General features: G+C 46.0%; 1 protein-coding gene across 2 annotated transcripts in view; it reads left to right on the forward strand.

Annotated features, from left to right (window-relative positions):
- Positions 1-6,627: 6,627 nt before the first annotated feature.
- UBE2Q2 (ubiquitin conjugating enzyme E2 Q2) overlaps positions 6,628-17,803 on the forward strand; it is a 48,401-nt gene continuing 37,225 nt past the window's right edge. Inside the window, exon 1 of one of the 2 annotated variants that reach the window (XM_030456990.1) lies at positions 6,628-6,909. In XM_030456990.1, the coding sequence (XP_030312850.1) occupies positions 6,724-6,909 (186 nt within the window). In that variant the 5' untranslated portion in view covers positions 6,628-6,723. The remainder of the gene's footprint in view (positions 6,910-17,803) is intronic. The other variant, XM_030456989.1, reaches the window with a different exon arrangement.

The following is a 17,803-nucleotide window of genomic DNA, read 5'->3' on the forward strand; positions in this document are numbered from 1 at the left end:
TTTACTGGTTTCTTGTGCTTAGAGTTTGTTTCTACCAGGAAGAGAGTCAGACTCACAGCCTGGTCATTCTTTTCTGAGGTTTAGTCTTGTATTTGATTCTGTTGAGCCTGTTTGAGGCTGTTGTTTTTTCTGTTTGTTTGGGTTTTATCCCTCAGGTCATCTTCAGGTTATCTTTATAATGTAAAAAATGTATTAGCTCTTCTGTCTTTCACTTTCTTTTCTTCTGTCTTCTTGTCTTTCACCAAGAAAGAAGCAGGGGTTGACTTTCCAGGTGCAATTCACTTTTTTGCAGTGCTGTGCATACCAAGCTCAACTTTGTATGTTGGATATTCAAGGGTTACTAGATGCATAGGATGTAAAAAACAAAAACCCATACCAGAACTTGCTAGATCTTGACTTGTGGTCTGTTGACCCCTGTGGCCTGGAAATCAGGGAAGGATTGAAAAATCACTGGTCTAGCTGACCAGTGTTTTAGTTTCTGGAGTCCTGTGTGATCTTGGTAAAGCTGAGCCTGTCCTGATGTGGTGACAGTAAGAAAAAACCTGTTTATGATGTATACCAGCCTAAGATCTGAGATGAACTCATTCCCATAAAACCTTCAGCTTTATCCCAAAGGATGTGCCACCTCTCATCCTGCTCTCCAGCTCTGCCCCATGGCCCCTGGGAGCATCCTCAGGATGGAAATGGGCAGCACCCAAAGGACTGGGCTCTTGCAGCTCCTGTGGCACTTTGCCTGCTCCCCTGGAGCAAGGAGGATCTTAGGGTGGGAGAGGAGGTGGTGGGGCACAGGGGACTTGGGATTGTTTCATCAAGAAGGAGGCTGTGAAGAGGGCCAGTGTAGAGCTGGCCCTGGAGTCGAGGCGTCCTTCCTCTCCTCAGACATCTGGGCTCTGTTGATAAACAGTGTAAACAGGACAAATCTCCCTGCTCCACCCAGCTCACTGTGTAACTTGGATAAAGCCTCTCCCAGGCCTGGGTCAGAAGTTAATTTAGCTGTTTACTGCAGGGCTGGACCATGGTCAGGTTCTGAGGCTGTCTGGACACCCTGTTCTGTAACAAGGTCACCTCCCCAAAAGCAGGTGACTTCCCCATGGGCACAGGGAGGCTGCATCCTGGGTCTGCTTTGGGTGGTTCTGGCAGGGTGAGTGTTTGTGCAGCACTTCAGACATTCTCTTGAGGGCTTGGACAGGAAGAGGACTGCCACAGGCACTGCTTTGTTCCCTGAAATCTCAACTTATCTACAGAAATATTCCCTGAAACCTAAACTTGCCTACAAAAAAGTAATGAGAGTAAATGAGAAGCCCTGGATAATATGGCTGCTGAGATAGATTTGATTTGTGTTTTCCAGGCTGGGTGATGCAGTGATGTCTGGCTCTGCTTGCAGAATTTGAAACAATAACTCTGACCTGCCCAGTTCATCTCAGTGCCTGCCAACTCAGATGCCCAGTGCTGATATTTTAAATGTAGAGAAGTTAACTCTTTCAATGCCTATGAAAATAAGAAAAAAAAAAATAGGAAAAGAAAAAAAAGAAAAAAAAGGAAAGAAAAAGGGAAAAAAAAAAGAGGAGGGTGAAGGAGCTGCATATTCAGCTGTGATTAAGATTGCATCTCAGCAGTGTGTTTGGCCTGGGGATCAGCCCATTTCCCTGCCTCTCCCTCCAGCCAGAAATGTCTTTTGCAGGACTGAGCCTGACATCTGACCTCTGCTCCTGCCCATCCCCTTTAAGCTTCTGTGATGGCAAGGGAAGATAAGCTTCCTGAGCCCTGTAGGGCTTATGGCTCTGGATGGATCCCAAGGAAGGGGTGTAAGTTCTAGGGTGTCCAGGTACCTCTTTCCTCACACAGCCACGTTTGGAATTTATTTTTTTTTTCTGTAGCATATTCTGTTATTTATTGAATGCCAGGCCTCAGATATGCCTGCCTAGTTCTTCATTGCTCTCACAGATGTGCTTTCATCTGATTTTAAGAAGCTATGTGAGCCATAAAGGAGAAGATGCTCCCTCCCTGTGCATTTTAGAGTATGTTCAAGGAGTTGGGTTTCTGGTGTGTTTGTACAGTGGACTCTAATCCCCATCTGCAGCACTGCATGAATGACATGGCTTTGTGTTCCTGTGCCACCTTTCTGCTAATAAATTAATTGCCACAACTTTCACATGGACCAAAACCCTGTCATTAACCTTGCTTTGCAGGCACCATTCAGCTTTTGACTGTTCTGAGACATTCACTGTTTGGTTTATATATATATATATATATATAGCCAGAACTACAAATCCACAACCAGTAATTAAATCTTCACCAAAAGACTAATCCTGTATCCTTATAGGATCACTCTTCAGTGGCTGAGCAAAAGAACCCTAAAGAAGGGACATATATGACTTAGTTGCTGACAACCATAGGGGTGGGCTCAGAAGAATTGTTACTGAAAACCACTCTCTGAACATCCTGGGCAAATCCATGCTGCTATTTTTTAACTCTTACTTTTAGATGTTAAACACGTGGCCATAGTATTTGAGTGCCTGTGGGGACACCTCCTTGATCCCTATCCCTGAACACATGGGCAAGAGAATCACTCACCTGTCCAAAGCTGCTCTAAAATAGATTGATTTTGAAATGCCCTTTCTTCACTGTTGAAAAAATTAGAAGTAAAATAGGTATAAAATATATATATATATAAAATATATATAAAATAGGTATTTGAGGGTCTAAGCAACCTCATGTCCACTGCATGCCATGCTGCTTGAAACTGCATTGTCCACCCATTTCATGAGCTTTTATGCACTGGTGTGTTTTCTCCTGAAAGGCTTTGGAAGGAACTACATATTCAAGCAATGATGCTGGGAGCTGAAAAGTTGATGTGAAAGCCTGGCTTTGGTGAGCAAGACAGCTTGGATTGTGTCTCAGAAAAGCAGAACCCTCTTGAACCTTCCTGCCTCTTCCCAAGGTTTCAGGTAAGGTTCCTCCTCCTTCTCTTTATGGGTAGAATTTGTAATTTTTGTGTTATTTGTCTTTTCTAGTCTCAGGTTATGCTGCTACCTGTGCAAAAGTGTGTGTGTGTGTTGGGTTTTTTCCTATCCCAGGATCAAGTATTATCCATCACTTATGCCAATTTACACTTCTTCCCATCCCATTGACATTATCCTTTTTTTTTTTCTCCTTCTGTTGAGGTTCAGGGTTACAAAAGATCTGGGCTTTCCTTATTTCTAAACTGGCAGTTCCTTTGATGCCTGCCACCCTTCTCAGAAAAGTGACATCAGAGTTAAACTTGAAAGAACCCTTCTAAAGGCTAAGCTGTAAATGAGGGAAGTGAGGTCAAAAAACAAACCCATAAACTGTTCTCAGAGAAACAAATCAGTCCCCTGCCAGGCACAAACACTCAGCTGAATGTACAGGAGCTTCACTCAGGGGCAAAGCTGGAAATAGAGCAGACCTGGAAAAAGAGTTCACAAGAAGAAAAGGACTAATAGAACCTAAAATTCATCTTTGCTCTGGGACATCCTTTTTTTAAGCCTCAAACAACTCTTGCTTTCATTAAAGCCCATCCATCCTGCATCATTGTTAGTTTCCTTCTAAATGGCTCCCCCTGACCTCATCCTTCCTACAGTTTCCTTCAGCCCTTGCTGCCAGGTCTCTGTCTCAGCAGGGACATGCCTAACTGATGTGCTGGAAACAGGACTGGCAGGAAATGCTAATGGGAAAGAAAATCTTGTCTAAACCATTTGTGTCCTCTTTTTCTGCCAGTTCTACCCAAGAAAGCAATGAAGACTCTGCTGGGGTTTTTTTGTGGTTTTTTGTTTTTTTTTCCTGAGACTTTCAGTTGAGGACTCTTGCAAAACTTGTTATATTTAAATGAAGGGGAGGGAAAAGGAACAGAAGGCTATCAAGGTGTGCATCTTCATCACCAAGAGCTTTGGCTGAAGTCCAGATCCCTGGAAGAGGAAATCTAGCTGTACGAGAGGCAAAGAGATGATGCTGAAGATGCACATCCAGGAAGAGAGGTAGAAAAGATCAAGGGAACTGAAGAACATCTGTAATTACTGGAATCTGATACAGTCCTCCTGAGGGTCTTTACCAGGATTAATTTCTTTTATTGCCCAGAGATGTGGGATCTTCCCTTGTGTGCATGCATTTTGGTCTTCGGGAGATTTGGGATTTCCTGAATCATCTTGTGACCAATATGAGATTGATGTCAAAGCACCATGGCAAGTCCCTGAAGGAAGGAGCAGGAATGAGTCAGACACAACAAACAGCTCTTTGCAGTGCTGGAGCAGTCTCTGCATCATTCCAGAGAGCAAAGCAGCCCCAGTGTGTTCTCAAGGTCTTATCACAGAAACGAATTCACAGGCAGCATCACAGCTTGCACAATGCCTGCTAAATACAGAGAAGTGCAACAGAATTTAGGGGAGTGGTGGCTGCGTGTTCCTTCTTGAAGCCTGTGACCAAAAGGCAGCCTGGAAGGAGCTGGGGAAGGTCTGGCCTAGGCTTAAACAACACATGGCTTGCAGGACACACTTGGCTGATGAAGCAATTTGTTTGTCCTGCCAGGTGGCCAGGAGACAGTGATGTTTGGGTCCCCTGGGTGCCTTAGAGAGGTTCTCATGTCTTCTACCACTTTGCCGAGTAGTGCAGGTGGGGCATCCCCCCAGCCACCACATGTGCACCTCTCAGCTGTGCAGCTGCCAAAAAAATGGGGTGTCCCAGCCAAGGGGGAGCAGAGAAGAGGGAAGGGAGATGAGAAAACAAGGAGGATGGGAAACCAGAGGTGGTGGTAGAGGCAGCTGTTCTGGTGGGGTGTTGACAGAAGGTGCAGTTTGAACTTGCTAAGCCTACCCACCCCTCTGCTGTGGGGAGGCATTTAGGCCAGAATCCTATTGTATGAGGGAAACAGGGCTGAGTCACCACGTTTATTCCTCTGCTGTTTCACACATCACATCACGTCATGCCTGACAAAGTCTGAGCTGTTTAGTTTTGTCTCTGGTGTTTCCATAGAAGGGCTCTTCCAGGCACTCCCTTTCTAATAGGTAGAGTAATAATTATCTGCTGTTTATGTATAGCTTATTTGCCCTTACACCGAAATCTTCCCTTATTCTCTCAAAGATCTTCACCCTGCCTGTTGATCCATTGACAGACAGCAGCCATATCTACTCTGTTTTCACTTTGCAGGCCATACACAGCTCAGCCCTTCTAGGAAAGCTGAGTTGCACACACTGAACGGGACAATTTTGAAAGACCCATGGAAAAAAACCAAACAGGTCTTTCAACCTTGTAGGCTTTCTGCTATCTTTCCTTCACAGTATGTATCCAGTGTTCATTCTTTCTGGCTTCTTCTGTAGCAAAGTGTGTTCTTTGCCCTTCTCTTTGCTGGAAGGATAGGAGATTTCAAGCCTACAAAATAGTAGGGCTTCCATATGCTTGGAGTTGGGCATGTGCATAACTGTTTTTCTGGATCAAGATTAGAGTTCTCACCACCTGACAAGATTCAGCTTGTGGTTTGTGAAGTGCTGCCAGTTTCTCTGGAATTAAAAATGTATATAAAATATCAGTGTAAGGGGGAAAAAAGGCAATTCTGTGTTCCAGGTTTGTGTGTGTGTCTATACTGCATTAATTAAATGGTGGCTGGTAAAGGAGGGCACTCTGCAACAACGTTACTTGTATCACAGTGATGTTTTTATGCCATGTGAGAGCTTTGTACCCAAAGAACTCTTGACCATCTCTGCGCAAAACCAAGATGGCAAGGGATGACTGAAGGTGCAGAGCTTATTTTTCCAGTGTCAGGAAGTGACTACAGAAATGGAGGCAGCATTTCTTCACCCCTGAATGCAGTGAGTATTCACTGTACGCTGCTTTCGCTCTTCGTGGTGGTGCTGCAGGGGGAAAAATGTTGTACAATCAATTACAGAGGAACTTTAATTCAACAGTAACAACTTTCCTTGGCCTCTGTCCTGCTGTTTTGCAGCCCGCAGCGATCCACACTGTGTTTTATTGGTATTGATCCGTCAGGCTGACCTGGAGGTCAGGAGGTCTTCCCTCAGGAGGACGGGAGGAGAGGACTGTCAGGACTCTGCCATGACGAGCGCAAACCCAAGCTGCAGTTTTTCCTCGGCCATACAGAAGTGCCGTGAGGAAGGGAGACCCCGAGCCCCTGACAGGGCTGAGCAGCGGGAAAGGAGGAGCCCGGGTAAGCGGGCTCTGTGCCTGGGCACCGGGTGGCCGGGAGCGGGGAGGCCGGAGGGCAGTGTCCGGGCAGCGGCAGGGCACAGCGGGGCATCCCCGGCCGGGCCGGGCCGCGGGGGCGGTGCTGACCGAGGGCGCTGGGGCGGGCACGGGGGGCGGCGGCCCCGGGGGAGGAGCGGGGGGCCGGCCCGGGCCTGCCGCCCGTGTCCCGGGAGCGGGGCCGGCCTAGCGGAGGAGGGCAGGGCGGGGGCGGGGCTGGCCCAGCCCGCCGGGAGGAAGGGGAAGGGAAGCAAGGAAAGGGGGAGCGGGTTGCGCTGTTGCCCTTTTAAGCGAGCGAGGGGTGTGCGGGAGGCCGGTACAAAGGGAGCTGCAACCGCCGCCGCCGCGGTCGCCGTCCCCCCGCCGGCTGGGGCTGCCCCGGCCCCCCCGCCCTCCCGCCATCTTCCGCCCCGCAGGCGCGGCCGGGGCCAGGGTCGGGCCGGGCTGAGGCGGAGGGAGGCGGCGGCAGAGCGGGCGAGGCGGCGCAGGCCCGGGCCCGGAGATGAGGCCAGGATGTCGGTGTCAGGGCTCAAGGCCGAGCTGAAGTTCCTCGAGTCCATCTTCGACAAGGACCACGAGCGCTTCCGCATCGTCTCCTGGAAGCTGGACGAGCTCCACTGCCAGTTCGTGCTCCTGCCGCCGCCGCCGGGCTCCAGCCCGCAGCCGCCGCCGCCGCTCACCATCCACTGCAACATCACGGTGCGGGGGCCGAGCGGGGCCGGGGGCGGCGGGGGAGGGCCGGGGCACGGCCCGCCCTCCCCATTGTCTGTGGGGCGCGGGGAGGGGGCAGCCCCGCCGCGGGGGTGACTCAGCACCGGGGGGACCGGAGCCGGGGAGGGGGGGGGAGGCTGGGCCCGCTTCACCCCGGGGCTTCCTCCTCTCCTCGCGTCCCCGCCGCCACCAAAACAAAAGTTACGGAGCGGGCGCCCCCTCCCTCTTCCTCCCCGCCGCAGCAGGGCCCCGGCAGCCCCTCGGGGGAGCCGTGGCGGCGGGTGCGAGGGAAGGACGCGGGGCCGCCGCGCCGCCCGCTTCGGGGAGGGAGCCGGCAGCCGGAACAAAGGGCGGCGGGGCCCGGAGCAGCGGGGAGAGAGCCCCGGGCCGGCTCCCTGTTCCCCCCGGGGCAGCGGAAGGGCGACGGGGAGACCAGAGGAGCCCTCGCTGCCTCCCCCCGTCCCTGCGGCCTTTCGGCGGGGCGCGTTTCCCTCCCTGCCCCGAGAGGAGGTGGGAGCCCGGGAGGGAGGCGGAGGGCGAGCGCTTTACTGAGTGCGCCACACGGCCGCGGCCTGGAGCCGGGCGGCCCGCCCTGACCCGGCCGGGGAGAGGCCCCGCGGGCGGGACCGGGCTCAGCCTCCGGGCCTTCCTTCCACCCGTGGGCTCAGCCGGGCCTGCCTTCCCCCCGTGGGCTCAGCCACCGCGGGCGGCCGCGGGGAAGCTCTTCAGTCGTGGCGTGGTGGAGGGATGAAATGGTGCCTCTGGTCTCTTAGCCCAATCCTTGTTTTGTCATCATGGTGGCTTTTAAACTTGTGAAGGGGTTACAGCAGCCTCGCCGAACCCGAGGGACTTCTACCTGCGGCTGGTGGGGGGGATTTCTCAGGTCTGTGTTTTGGGGTTATTTTTGCCCCCTTTTAGTCGGTTGGGGTTTGTTTTTTATGGACGTGAGGGAAGCAGCATTCAGTGCTGTGTGCTATAGTAAAAATCCTCTTATAAGTTTAGGGCCTAAACTTGCTACAGGATTTGAATATATTGGTGTCTGTGACTCATGTTCAGGAAACTGCTGGAGGTTCGTTTTTATTGGACTGGCTGTAGTTCCAAACGAACTGAAATGCTTTAACACTCTGGAGATTTTGAGTATTGAAAAATTCTGACTGTGTGAAAGTAGGGGTTTAATGTTTGGCCCTGAGGTTTCACAAGAATGTGGAGCTTGGAACATGTCTGCGAGTGTGAGTATTGGAGGATGAGAACGTGCACACGAAGCAGGCATATCTAATACTTCAAGTAATTTTACTAAATTAAAGGTGACTTTTTACAAGCATCTTCCAGGTTTTATAGTTGATCGTCATGAGAAGTCAGTTTTGTGATCATGGGACAAGTTTGTTTTACCAGACACTTGTATCCACTTGTAAGACATAATATTCTTTCTGTGGTAAAATAAATAAGCCCACTGCTTTGGTGTCCTTGTTTTTTGACGTGACCAGTCAGATGATGGATTCTGTGATATAAATGTGCTTTATTCAGTAGAGAGCGTTTCATTGCAGACAAATCTGGCTGTTTGTTTCCACCCAGCATGGTTTAATCCATTAATTCCTAGAGAGTGAAATAAAAGGTCTGGTGATAGTGGGCCCTCGGTTGGCAGCTGAATTTGATGGCTTGTGAAGTGACACCTAACAGGGCAGCCAGTCACAAGGCCTGAAGTTTCTGGTGCCTTGGGTTTGGGCTGTGGCATTCATCTCCTTCTCAGGTTACTTGCTGTAGCTACTTTCGACAGCAAGTATTTCTTAACTTGCAAAGAAATACACCCACTTATTTGTAGGCCTTTGGTTGGAGTGTGTTTGAGCAAGTGAGAAGCAGGCTGAGGTCACTCCTGGCATTTTTAAGTATTAATGAGGAAACAGTGTCTGCAATCTGCTGTTACAGTCACTTGCCCTAGAGGTCAAGAGGTCTTTCCCGTGTCATTAGAACTGTGACATATGAACTTGCAAAAAGAACAGGAAAAGAGCTGTCTCAGACCTTAGAACAGAGGCTTCTGCTTTGAAAAAAAGGCTGTGTCTGAGCTACCTCTTACTTCTGTTTCACAGTTAGTTCTCTGCCAGCAGGTTGGTGCTTTCCAATGTTGACTAATTTGGGCTCTTTGAGGTCGGTGCCTATTCTCCCTGTCTGCTAAAAATAAATGGGAGAGGGCAACCTGAGATACAGAGGTGGCTGTCATGAAACAAGTGGGCAGCAAAGGACAGAGCCAGGAGAACGCTGACCTCTGGACTTGTCCTGGCTTTTTGACACAAGTGTTAAACACCCACACTGCCCACTCCCTCTTGGACTTGTGGCTCTGATTCCTAGTTGGTTCCACCTTTTTACTGTAGATACTGTAAACTAGCAAAGCATAGGTCTTGTTTACTGTTCTTAAGTGGGTCTGTGGCAAATAGAACTTCAAATGGCCTTGGTAGCCTGCAGAAGCTATAAAGTTGCTGGTAAATCTCTGTTCCTGGGGAGACCCGCCCTCTGCATCAGAAGCTGCTATCTTAGGGCTCTGGATTTGAAGTGCAAATATGTAACTTTTGCTGTTTGCTCTTTCCGACCAGTTTAACCCCTCCACTACTGAGCCAGTCAGGATATTTCCCTCACTCAGCAAAAGCTTACAGTAGATTGTATTAAGGGAAAGAGTAAGCACAAGGAGCTCAATAATTGCTTTTTTTGTTTGTGGTTCTTGTTGGATGCCTCAGTATTTCACCTACAATGAAAGCTGTCTAGCAGCATATACAGATGCTGAAGTTACTGGATGGAGAAAAATCTGTTGGGGAAGGGGATTTCCTGTAGCTTCTGAACTAAGACCTGATAAGTAGGGTGCTCTGATCTCTCTTTTCTCTAGCCTCGAGAGAGAAAGCAGAGGAAAGAGGAAGCCTTCTCCTGGAGTGGTGAGGGAGAATGTTTAGGAACTGCATGGATCTCCACAAATCTTGTAGACCAGATTCCACACTGGTTACAAGTCTTTCCTGGAATTTCTCACAGAAGTTATTTTCTGATTGTCTGCAGTATGAATTTGTAGACCTGTTAAAACCAAGCATTCACTGCAGCATCCTAGACATAATCTCCCTGTGATACTGAGCAGTGCTTGAACACACCCTTCAAAGCAGGGTGTATTTTACTGGGTAGCTCTTCTGTTTCATAGAGATCCAGGCAAACCTTGCCCAAGTCTGTCTTTCATTATTTCAGGTAGTGACCCATATTGGAATTTAAATGGTTAATGAGATTATTTTAAGAGCCCCTTGAGGGTGGAGCTGTCCCTGTCAGAGCTATCCCTGCTTCTTATTCCTGAGGACTGTCTAATTATTGAACTTGTTCAGACTGTGTACCTTCACATTTCCACCTTGTTATGCCAACAGCAGTGTCCCCATTCTGGAGTTTTAGTTCTGTTTTTCTCAGGCTTCATTTTTGTTTATTGTCAGTATTCTAGTTAATTAGGTTCATTAAACCAGGGTCCTTTACAAAATAGATGTATTTATCCTGGTCTTGTTTTGCATATTTTTTTAAATTGTATCAAAACAGTGGCCTGACTTAGAGGAGTGTGTTTATTTGTCATGACTTCAGGTAAATTTCTTTCAGTGCATTCTGTAGTTAGGTATCTTACTAAATTTACATTGTAGTATTCCAAAGGGTATATTAGAATTAGTCCATCTTTTTATTGCAAGAAAAAGGACTGATTTGGACTACTGTAAAACAACTCCTATTTTTTTATATAATCTCTTTAGAGAGAAAGTGTGTATTAATCTCTCTGCACGGGTACACAGAACTACCACTGCAATTCTGTACCCTCAGGTAGCCCTTGCAGGCAGAATAAGGTTTGCACCAGCTTTGAGTGGGAGCAGGTTTTGCCCCAGATGGGTGCTGGGCTCTGATGTGCAGTGACATCCTCCCTACATGAAGAGTTTCATTCATGTGATATCCCTGACTCCACTCTACTCTTGCTTCTCTGCTTGAAAAGAGGATCTTCTGCTTCACTGAAAAATACCCTGCTGCTAAATCGGAGTTAGGAGGCACTGTGAAAGACTCAAAGAGGTTGCTGTCTGCAGATAACTGCAACTGATAAGAAGAATTTATTTTCCTTTCTAAGCCAGAGTGGATGAAAAGATAATACCTGGGAAGCTTTTGACAAGTTGAGTATGTACAGAACGTGAGTGTATAGAACGTGCCACAGTTCCTCAAAGGCATAAGACTTAATATTAAAGGCACCCCTACCTAATGCTTAGATAGCTGATAACCTTTTTAAAAGGTAATTTATTTGTGCACAGAACTAACCACATAATGAGGGAGGTGTTCAGCTCAAACCACAGATATTTGTATTTTTTTCAGATCAGTAGATGATCCATGGTGGGGTTGAGACCTCTGTCTTGCAGCAAATGGCTACAAGGACTAAACAGTATACACAGCTTTATCTTGATAATATGGACTTTTCTAACTGGAATTAGATATACTTGGTGCTTTAAAAAAAGGCAGTTAAGGAACTATTACCAAAGATAACATGCAACAGAAACTGAAATGTTTAGTCTTGTTTTATTTAGCAAACGAAAATGAAGAAGAAAAAAAAAAAAGAGAGAGAGGGAGGAGTGAGGGTTTTCCATTGTTTCTATATACCAAGAATGTAGTTGGAAAAGAGGAGCATTGGAAAGAGGAGTAGGAGGAACCTCTTGTGTCTGGGAGACACAGGACTTTGCTCTCTGACATTGCAGCTGAGTTGTGCTGTGTGTGAAAAGCTGTAACTGGTACTTGAGGGTTTTGCAGGGAGTTGTTCTGTCCCCTTTATAATGTCTGAAGAGTCCCTAAAATACTCTCAAAAGCCACAGTAATGGGCTGCAAATACCAATGCTGGCTGATGTTGAAGGTGTCATGTACAGGAAGTGGCACTTATTTCAAATGTGAATGAATTCCTGATTTCAGAACCAAACTCGTGGTCCCCAGAAGAGCTCTCCCTGCACTTCTAGAATCAAAAGTAGTTTAAAAAAAAGAATTACATTCTTTTTCTCATTATACTTCCTCATCTTAACAGTTCAGGAGACTGAAAGGTACCTGGTAATTTTTGTGTTCTTCTTTATATTCACTAATTTTTAACAGACTACCTTAGGGAATGGCTGCTTGGCAACAGGCATTGGATTTGTCTTGACTGTATTTACCTTGTGTCAGCTGGCAGGTGGCCTTGCCAGAGACCTTTCTTACTGCTACTCTTGATTCTGGGGGGACTGGCTGGGCAGGCCACACTAAGGCAGGTTTTTCTATTGAAGCTTTTATCAACAAAATGAGAAAAATACAGATTAGTGTGGAAAGTGTATTCAGTTCTGTAAAATGCAGCCACAGTTATTGTGGCAGTTTGTATACAAAGGAAGGAGCTCAGTGAAAGTTCTGGGTTGAGTGTGTTTCTAAACCAGAGGAACTTTGTTCTGTCAGATTTACTCAGACTGGGACTCATCTGCAGGTGTTTTGTGTGTTGTTTTGCCAGGGGATTATTGTGTGTTGGATGACACAGTGATATCCTCAACATCAATTCAAGATTTGGATTGCTGGGAGGAACAAAGTGTGATTGTGTAATGCTGCTCACCCAGGGCCCAAACCGAGCTGCCTGGATCAGGAACCTGGTGCTCATCTAGGGATTCTTCAGTGGGTTCTTGTTAATCTGGATAACATCCCAGCCTGGTGCCCTCTGGGGCTGCAGAAACAGCTGCAGTGGCAAGCAGAGGGCAGAGGAGGGAGTGGGTGGGTGCTGGGGAGGCTGCAGGAGCATCCTCAGCAGCTCTTGGGATCCACCGGTCCCCTGGGCTACCTGAGGAGGGACAGCTCTGTGGGGGAAGGGTTTGTCTGCTTGTAAAATCCAATTCCCTTGGGCAGAAGGGGAGATAAAAAGATAGAAGGGGTTCTCTGAATACTGGTGTTTGGAAAAAAAAAAGTAAATAAAAAGGAGGCAAAACTTCTGGGGAGGAAAAAAATGTTTGTAGAAGCTGAAAAAGGAATAACTACTGTTCTAGCTGTGCTGTTTAGTACTGTCAGCTCGTTTGTTTTTATGTAGTTTTGAATGTTTATAAAACCCTGACTTCCTGGCTGAAGTTGTGGTTTTCCCTCTTTTTTCCTCTCTCTTTAAACTGCAAGTGGTAATAATGCCATTTTTAAGACACATGATTTCATAACTGTCCCACTGTGTTTCTTAGGCTGCAAACCCTGTAGGAAAAGTGAAACTAACCTGTCACCTGCTCAGAGAAGACAGCTGGGAAATGAAATGCCTGAGTATAGTAAGGAGAGGCTATTTACCATTTAGATCTTACATCAGTACTGTTAAAGCTCATATGGTCAGATTAGTCCTCAGTTGGTCTTTGCTGGAAGCAAGCATCCCAGTTAATGGGTGTCTTGCTGACTTCTTCCTTCCAGCTGTAATCTTTAAGTGTGCTATTCAAATAGAGACCTTAGTTATTCAGTATCTTTTTTGTTATGCATGCAGTTCATCCTGGTGTATTAAGTACTGTAGAGCACTTAGTTCACAGTTTCTTGATCTATTTTTAGGGTAGATTCTTGTTTCTCCCACTTCTCAAATTCTTTAACTCCCCTGGAAGAGTTGAGTACAGCTCCACATCTTGCAATGGCTTCTTCAGTGTGTACTGAGAAAGGCAGAACCATAAGCTCTGTCAGAACTTGTATAGTGGCACTAGAAAAAAATAAAAGCATTCCTGTGCAGTGGTGTTCAAGATACCACAGGCTTCCTTGAATTTTTGAAGTAGGAAATAATTGTGGTAAGAGTGCAGCATTTAACTTAATAATGGTAAATGTTGGTTGAACTCTGTGGGACTGAAATTTTGCATGTGGAGGACAAAGTTCCATGTAAATGGCTCTGATCTGAAGTCCAGTGAGAAGGCAGCAGTCAGGGCAGTGTGTGTTCTGCTGGGAGGGGAGAGCTTGGGAACCTGGTGGGTGGTGGCTGGGGTGCTGCTTGGGTGTAAGAGCAGCCTGACCTCTGTTAGCAGTGGGGGAACAACATGAAAAATCCTCAGATTTGCAGTGTCTGCATCACAGCAAGGTTGTAAAGGGGGAGGGTTTGGAACCTGGAAGGCCCTCGGAGAGGGGGAGAGGGCACAGTGCCTTGGGAAGAGGGGGTGAGGGAACTGGAGACTTGAAAGATGTAAATTCCTGAAAGTAAAGAGAATGAAGAGGGGAAAGGGGAAGCCTGGATTTTTGGGTGACAGCAGAAGTGACATCAGATTTTGCATGCTGTGAACTTAGTGATAAAGCCAAGAGCTGGTCTGCTAGGAAACTTTACTTTTTTAAGTAAGGGAGAAGGACATGTTACAACCACTTCTTGAGTTTTAGCTGTATTGGGAGCCATTTCTTCTCAAGGCCCTAGACACTAGCACTGATGATACCTTTTCTATATGTGCTCATCTGTATAGTTGTAGAAGCAGGTAATTAGGAATTCATGATGATTAGAGCAAGTTGCTAATTTGTTTCAGGTAACTAAATTGCCTTCTGGAATTCGGGCAGGTAGGATGTTGTACTCCTGGTAAAGAAAGAGCACTGGTGAATCTGATTTGCAAAACACCTTTCTCTTTAGCACCTGTGTCCAGCTGCTTCTCAGATAACCCATTGCCAGCAGTAAAGAGAATTAAAGAGGGCTCTGGAGCTGCCATCCTCTGAGGACTGTCAGGATGAGAGTACCAGCACACAGTGGGATTTCTGGCTGCAAGGAGTTTGATCTGACTGCTCTGCTGTGTTGTGGTAAAAATCTGGATTCTAGCCTCAGCACTACACCTTCTTCTTGACAAGCAGGTTACTTAGTCTTCTGCAGTGCTGTGTTCTTGGCTGAGTTGTGCTTAGTGTTAAATTGAGAGTTGTGTCTGAGCAGCAGTGCATGAACATTTGGTGAATTTTATTTTGGGTCTATAGAAGAGGGTTAAGAGTGCTGACATGACTGTGTATTTCTTTGGGTGGCATGCTGCAGTCCTGTGGGGGTCTGGAGAAGAAAACATTGCTTCACAGTGAGAAGCTGTAACTTTTTATCAGAAAAGTGCCTTTTTTACTTTTATGTTCAGAGTTTGTTTTAATTCCATGTACTTATGTTACACTGGACAACGAGTAGCTCGCTGCCTTGTGTTTGGTAAGGGGGTGGATGAGGTGGTGCCAACTGATAAGTCTGATAAACCTATTTTTCCAGGGGTAATTTCCCAGGACAGAATCAGCAGTTGGGACTTTTTTTCTGTACATTAAATAGTTCAAAGAATGACTGGCTGTAAAAACTTGGCCATAAGAAGTGTAGGAACAATGATTCCACACCTGTGTTCATGTTTCTGACTGTTTGAAGTGGTGTTTTGTGCTTTTGCTGCTTTGGTTGTGCATGTGTGTTGGCTTCTTCTAAGGCAGTGATGTTTGAGCAGTGGGTGATGTAAATGTGTGTACCTGGGTAGAGAGACAGAAGTAAAACAAAGAAGTAGCTTGGATTATTCCACAAACTTTTAATTTGTTGGCTTCTTTCATGTCCTTGTTTGAAAAGCAGCTCGAGTCTTTTCCTGCTGTTATTTTTTTTCTCAAAATGTTATTTTCTGTCCTGGGTGTATCCAAAGTAAGAAATGTAAAGATTCTGTAATAGTTTGAAAATTCTGTGAGATGGGGTTGAACAAATGAACTTGTGCAGATGATGCTGCAATGTACATGCTTAGGTTTTGGAATAATTTTTACACAAGTGAATTGCCACTGAAATCCTGTCCCTGTTTGTAGCCTTTTAGCTATGTTGTGCTTAGCATCTTCCCAGTATTGCCACTTGCAGTTGCTGCTGAATCTGTGTTGCAAAAAGCATTGCATAATTCAGGCTTTAAGTTCACTTGCAGAGATGCTGAAGTCCAGGTGTACTCCCACAGACAGTGTCTGCAGAAGGTGCAAACAGGCAGAGCACTGCTGGTGTGTGCCTGAAAGCCTGACTGACAGGAGTGGGACTGTTTGCTCTGTCCAAGAGATGTCTCTTGTGAAGATAAGTCATGCCCATTGCCATTCTGTATGCTCTTAACAAAACATTTTCTTATCATTGTTTTTGTGGTGGTCTCCAGCAATCAGAACTGTTTTGTACACAGAGCTGTGTTTTGGTTTTTCTGGCACAGTTTGTGACTGGAGAGTGCATTTTACAGGCACCCATAGTGTTGTAGTTTGTGGTGGTCTGACCCTGCCTTCTCTCCCATGCTGTACTGAATAACAAGAATTCTAAACCAAGATACTCTGCTGTACTTGCATAGTCCCTGGAGAATGTGTGGGAGGGAAAACTGACCTTGTGAGTTGTTTTCATGTGCTCCTGGAGGGATTCAGCTCTGCCCTGATGGGCATATTAGCAGAACCTACTCAGAAAAGGATTACAGGATTCTTTTCACCTACCTTCTCTCAAGGTGCAAGATGATTAAGTTCTTGCAATGTCCAGAGCTCTGACCAAAGCATGCAGCTTGCATCTGGGATTTTTCTTGTACAGGTTGCAGCTGTCAAGGCTGTCATTAGAGTTGAGGGTAGAATTGCAGTAATTTTCTACGTTTAAGAGATGAATGTATTTTAGTCAGCTGAACGTGTGAGCTGCAACAAGTATTCTCACTGTACTGAGCATGTCAAGCTTTGACTTAAGGAAGAATTAAAGAAAGTTAATGCTAATACAGGCTTGCTTCCTGTGCTCTAGAAACAGTTAAAGATCTCTGATTAACTGAATTCCTGTGAATAAAAAATGTCCTTCTGTATATAGGCACTGAGCCAAGTTAAAAATGTGTTGTATGCAATTCTTGTTCAGCAGGGGTGTATAAAAATCCCCCTGAGCTGAAAGTGACCCTTCATGCTTTCTCCTATTTTAATTATTCTAAAGAATGGGATGGGAAGGCAGGTGACAATCTGCTGCCTCTTCAAGGTTCTAAGCATGTAGGTTTTGCAGGCAAAGGAGGTAGTGGTAGAAAATGCCTCCCTGCATCCTAAGCTGCCTGTGGAAAATTTGGCCCCTAATAATGGGAAGCAGTCTGTCAGTTGTGTAATCACTGCTAATACTCTTGTAAGAAGCTTGAAGTTCTCCAGTGTTGTGGGCATCAAGCTGAACTTTAGCTTTAAGAGTATCTTCTCAAGTCCTGGTATTTTTGTTCATAGTTCTGTGGTGTTCCAGCCCTCTAAATTGGGTCAACACAGGTGTAAAATTCTTCTGTAGTAAATGATTGACTTGTGTATTAAATTGTGGCTAATCATATAGTTAATCCTGATGGGGTCTTTTAATGTTGCATATGTAATCTCTAACCAGTGGGACTTGTTTTTATTAAAAAAAATATTCTATTTAATTCCAACAAACAAGCTAGAAACTTGGTAGCATCAAGGGATCTGAGGGAAAGCCATCTATGATGGGAGGTCATCACTTGATATGTGTTTCTACTGCCAAAGTATTCACCTTGAAAGGATATAAGCCCTCTGAAATGTCTTGTTGCATTAGGATTTACTTAATTCATTACTAAGACTTGTGTGAGCTAGATTGCTCTCTTGGTAGCCTCCTCAAAGCAATTAATCTGTTTAATTATCTGGGGGGGGGAGAAAAAATTTTTGGACGAGAAGATAAAAGTCAGGAGTGAAAATCATTTAAGTTGTAGCTGGTGTGAACTAACAACTGAGCTTTGTTCAGGTGGAGATGTTGCAGAAACTTAGGAAAGACATCAAATGGGCTGAGTTTTGTTCAGGAGTATGCTAAGGAAAGGAAAAAAAAAAAAAGGAAAAGGAAAAAAAAAACCCACAACACTTTCTCAGTCTAATATGATCTTAGATTAAAATTGGAAATGGAACTAAAGAACTGTCAGCATGTAATAGCAATTTTAAATCCTCATGCTGAAGAAGTGTTGGATCATGTGCTCCT

Source organism: Calypte anna, chromosome 10 (genome assembly GCF_003957555.1).
Source record: "Calypte anna isolate BGI_N300 chromosome 10, bCalAnn1_v1.p, whole genome shotgun sequence".
NCBI lineage: Eukaryota > Metazoa > Chordata > Aves > Apodiformes > Trochilidae > Calypte > Calypte anna.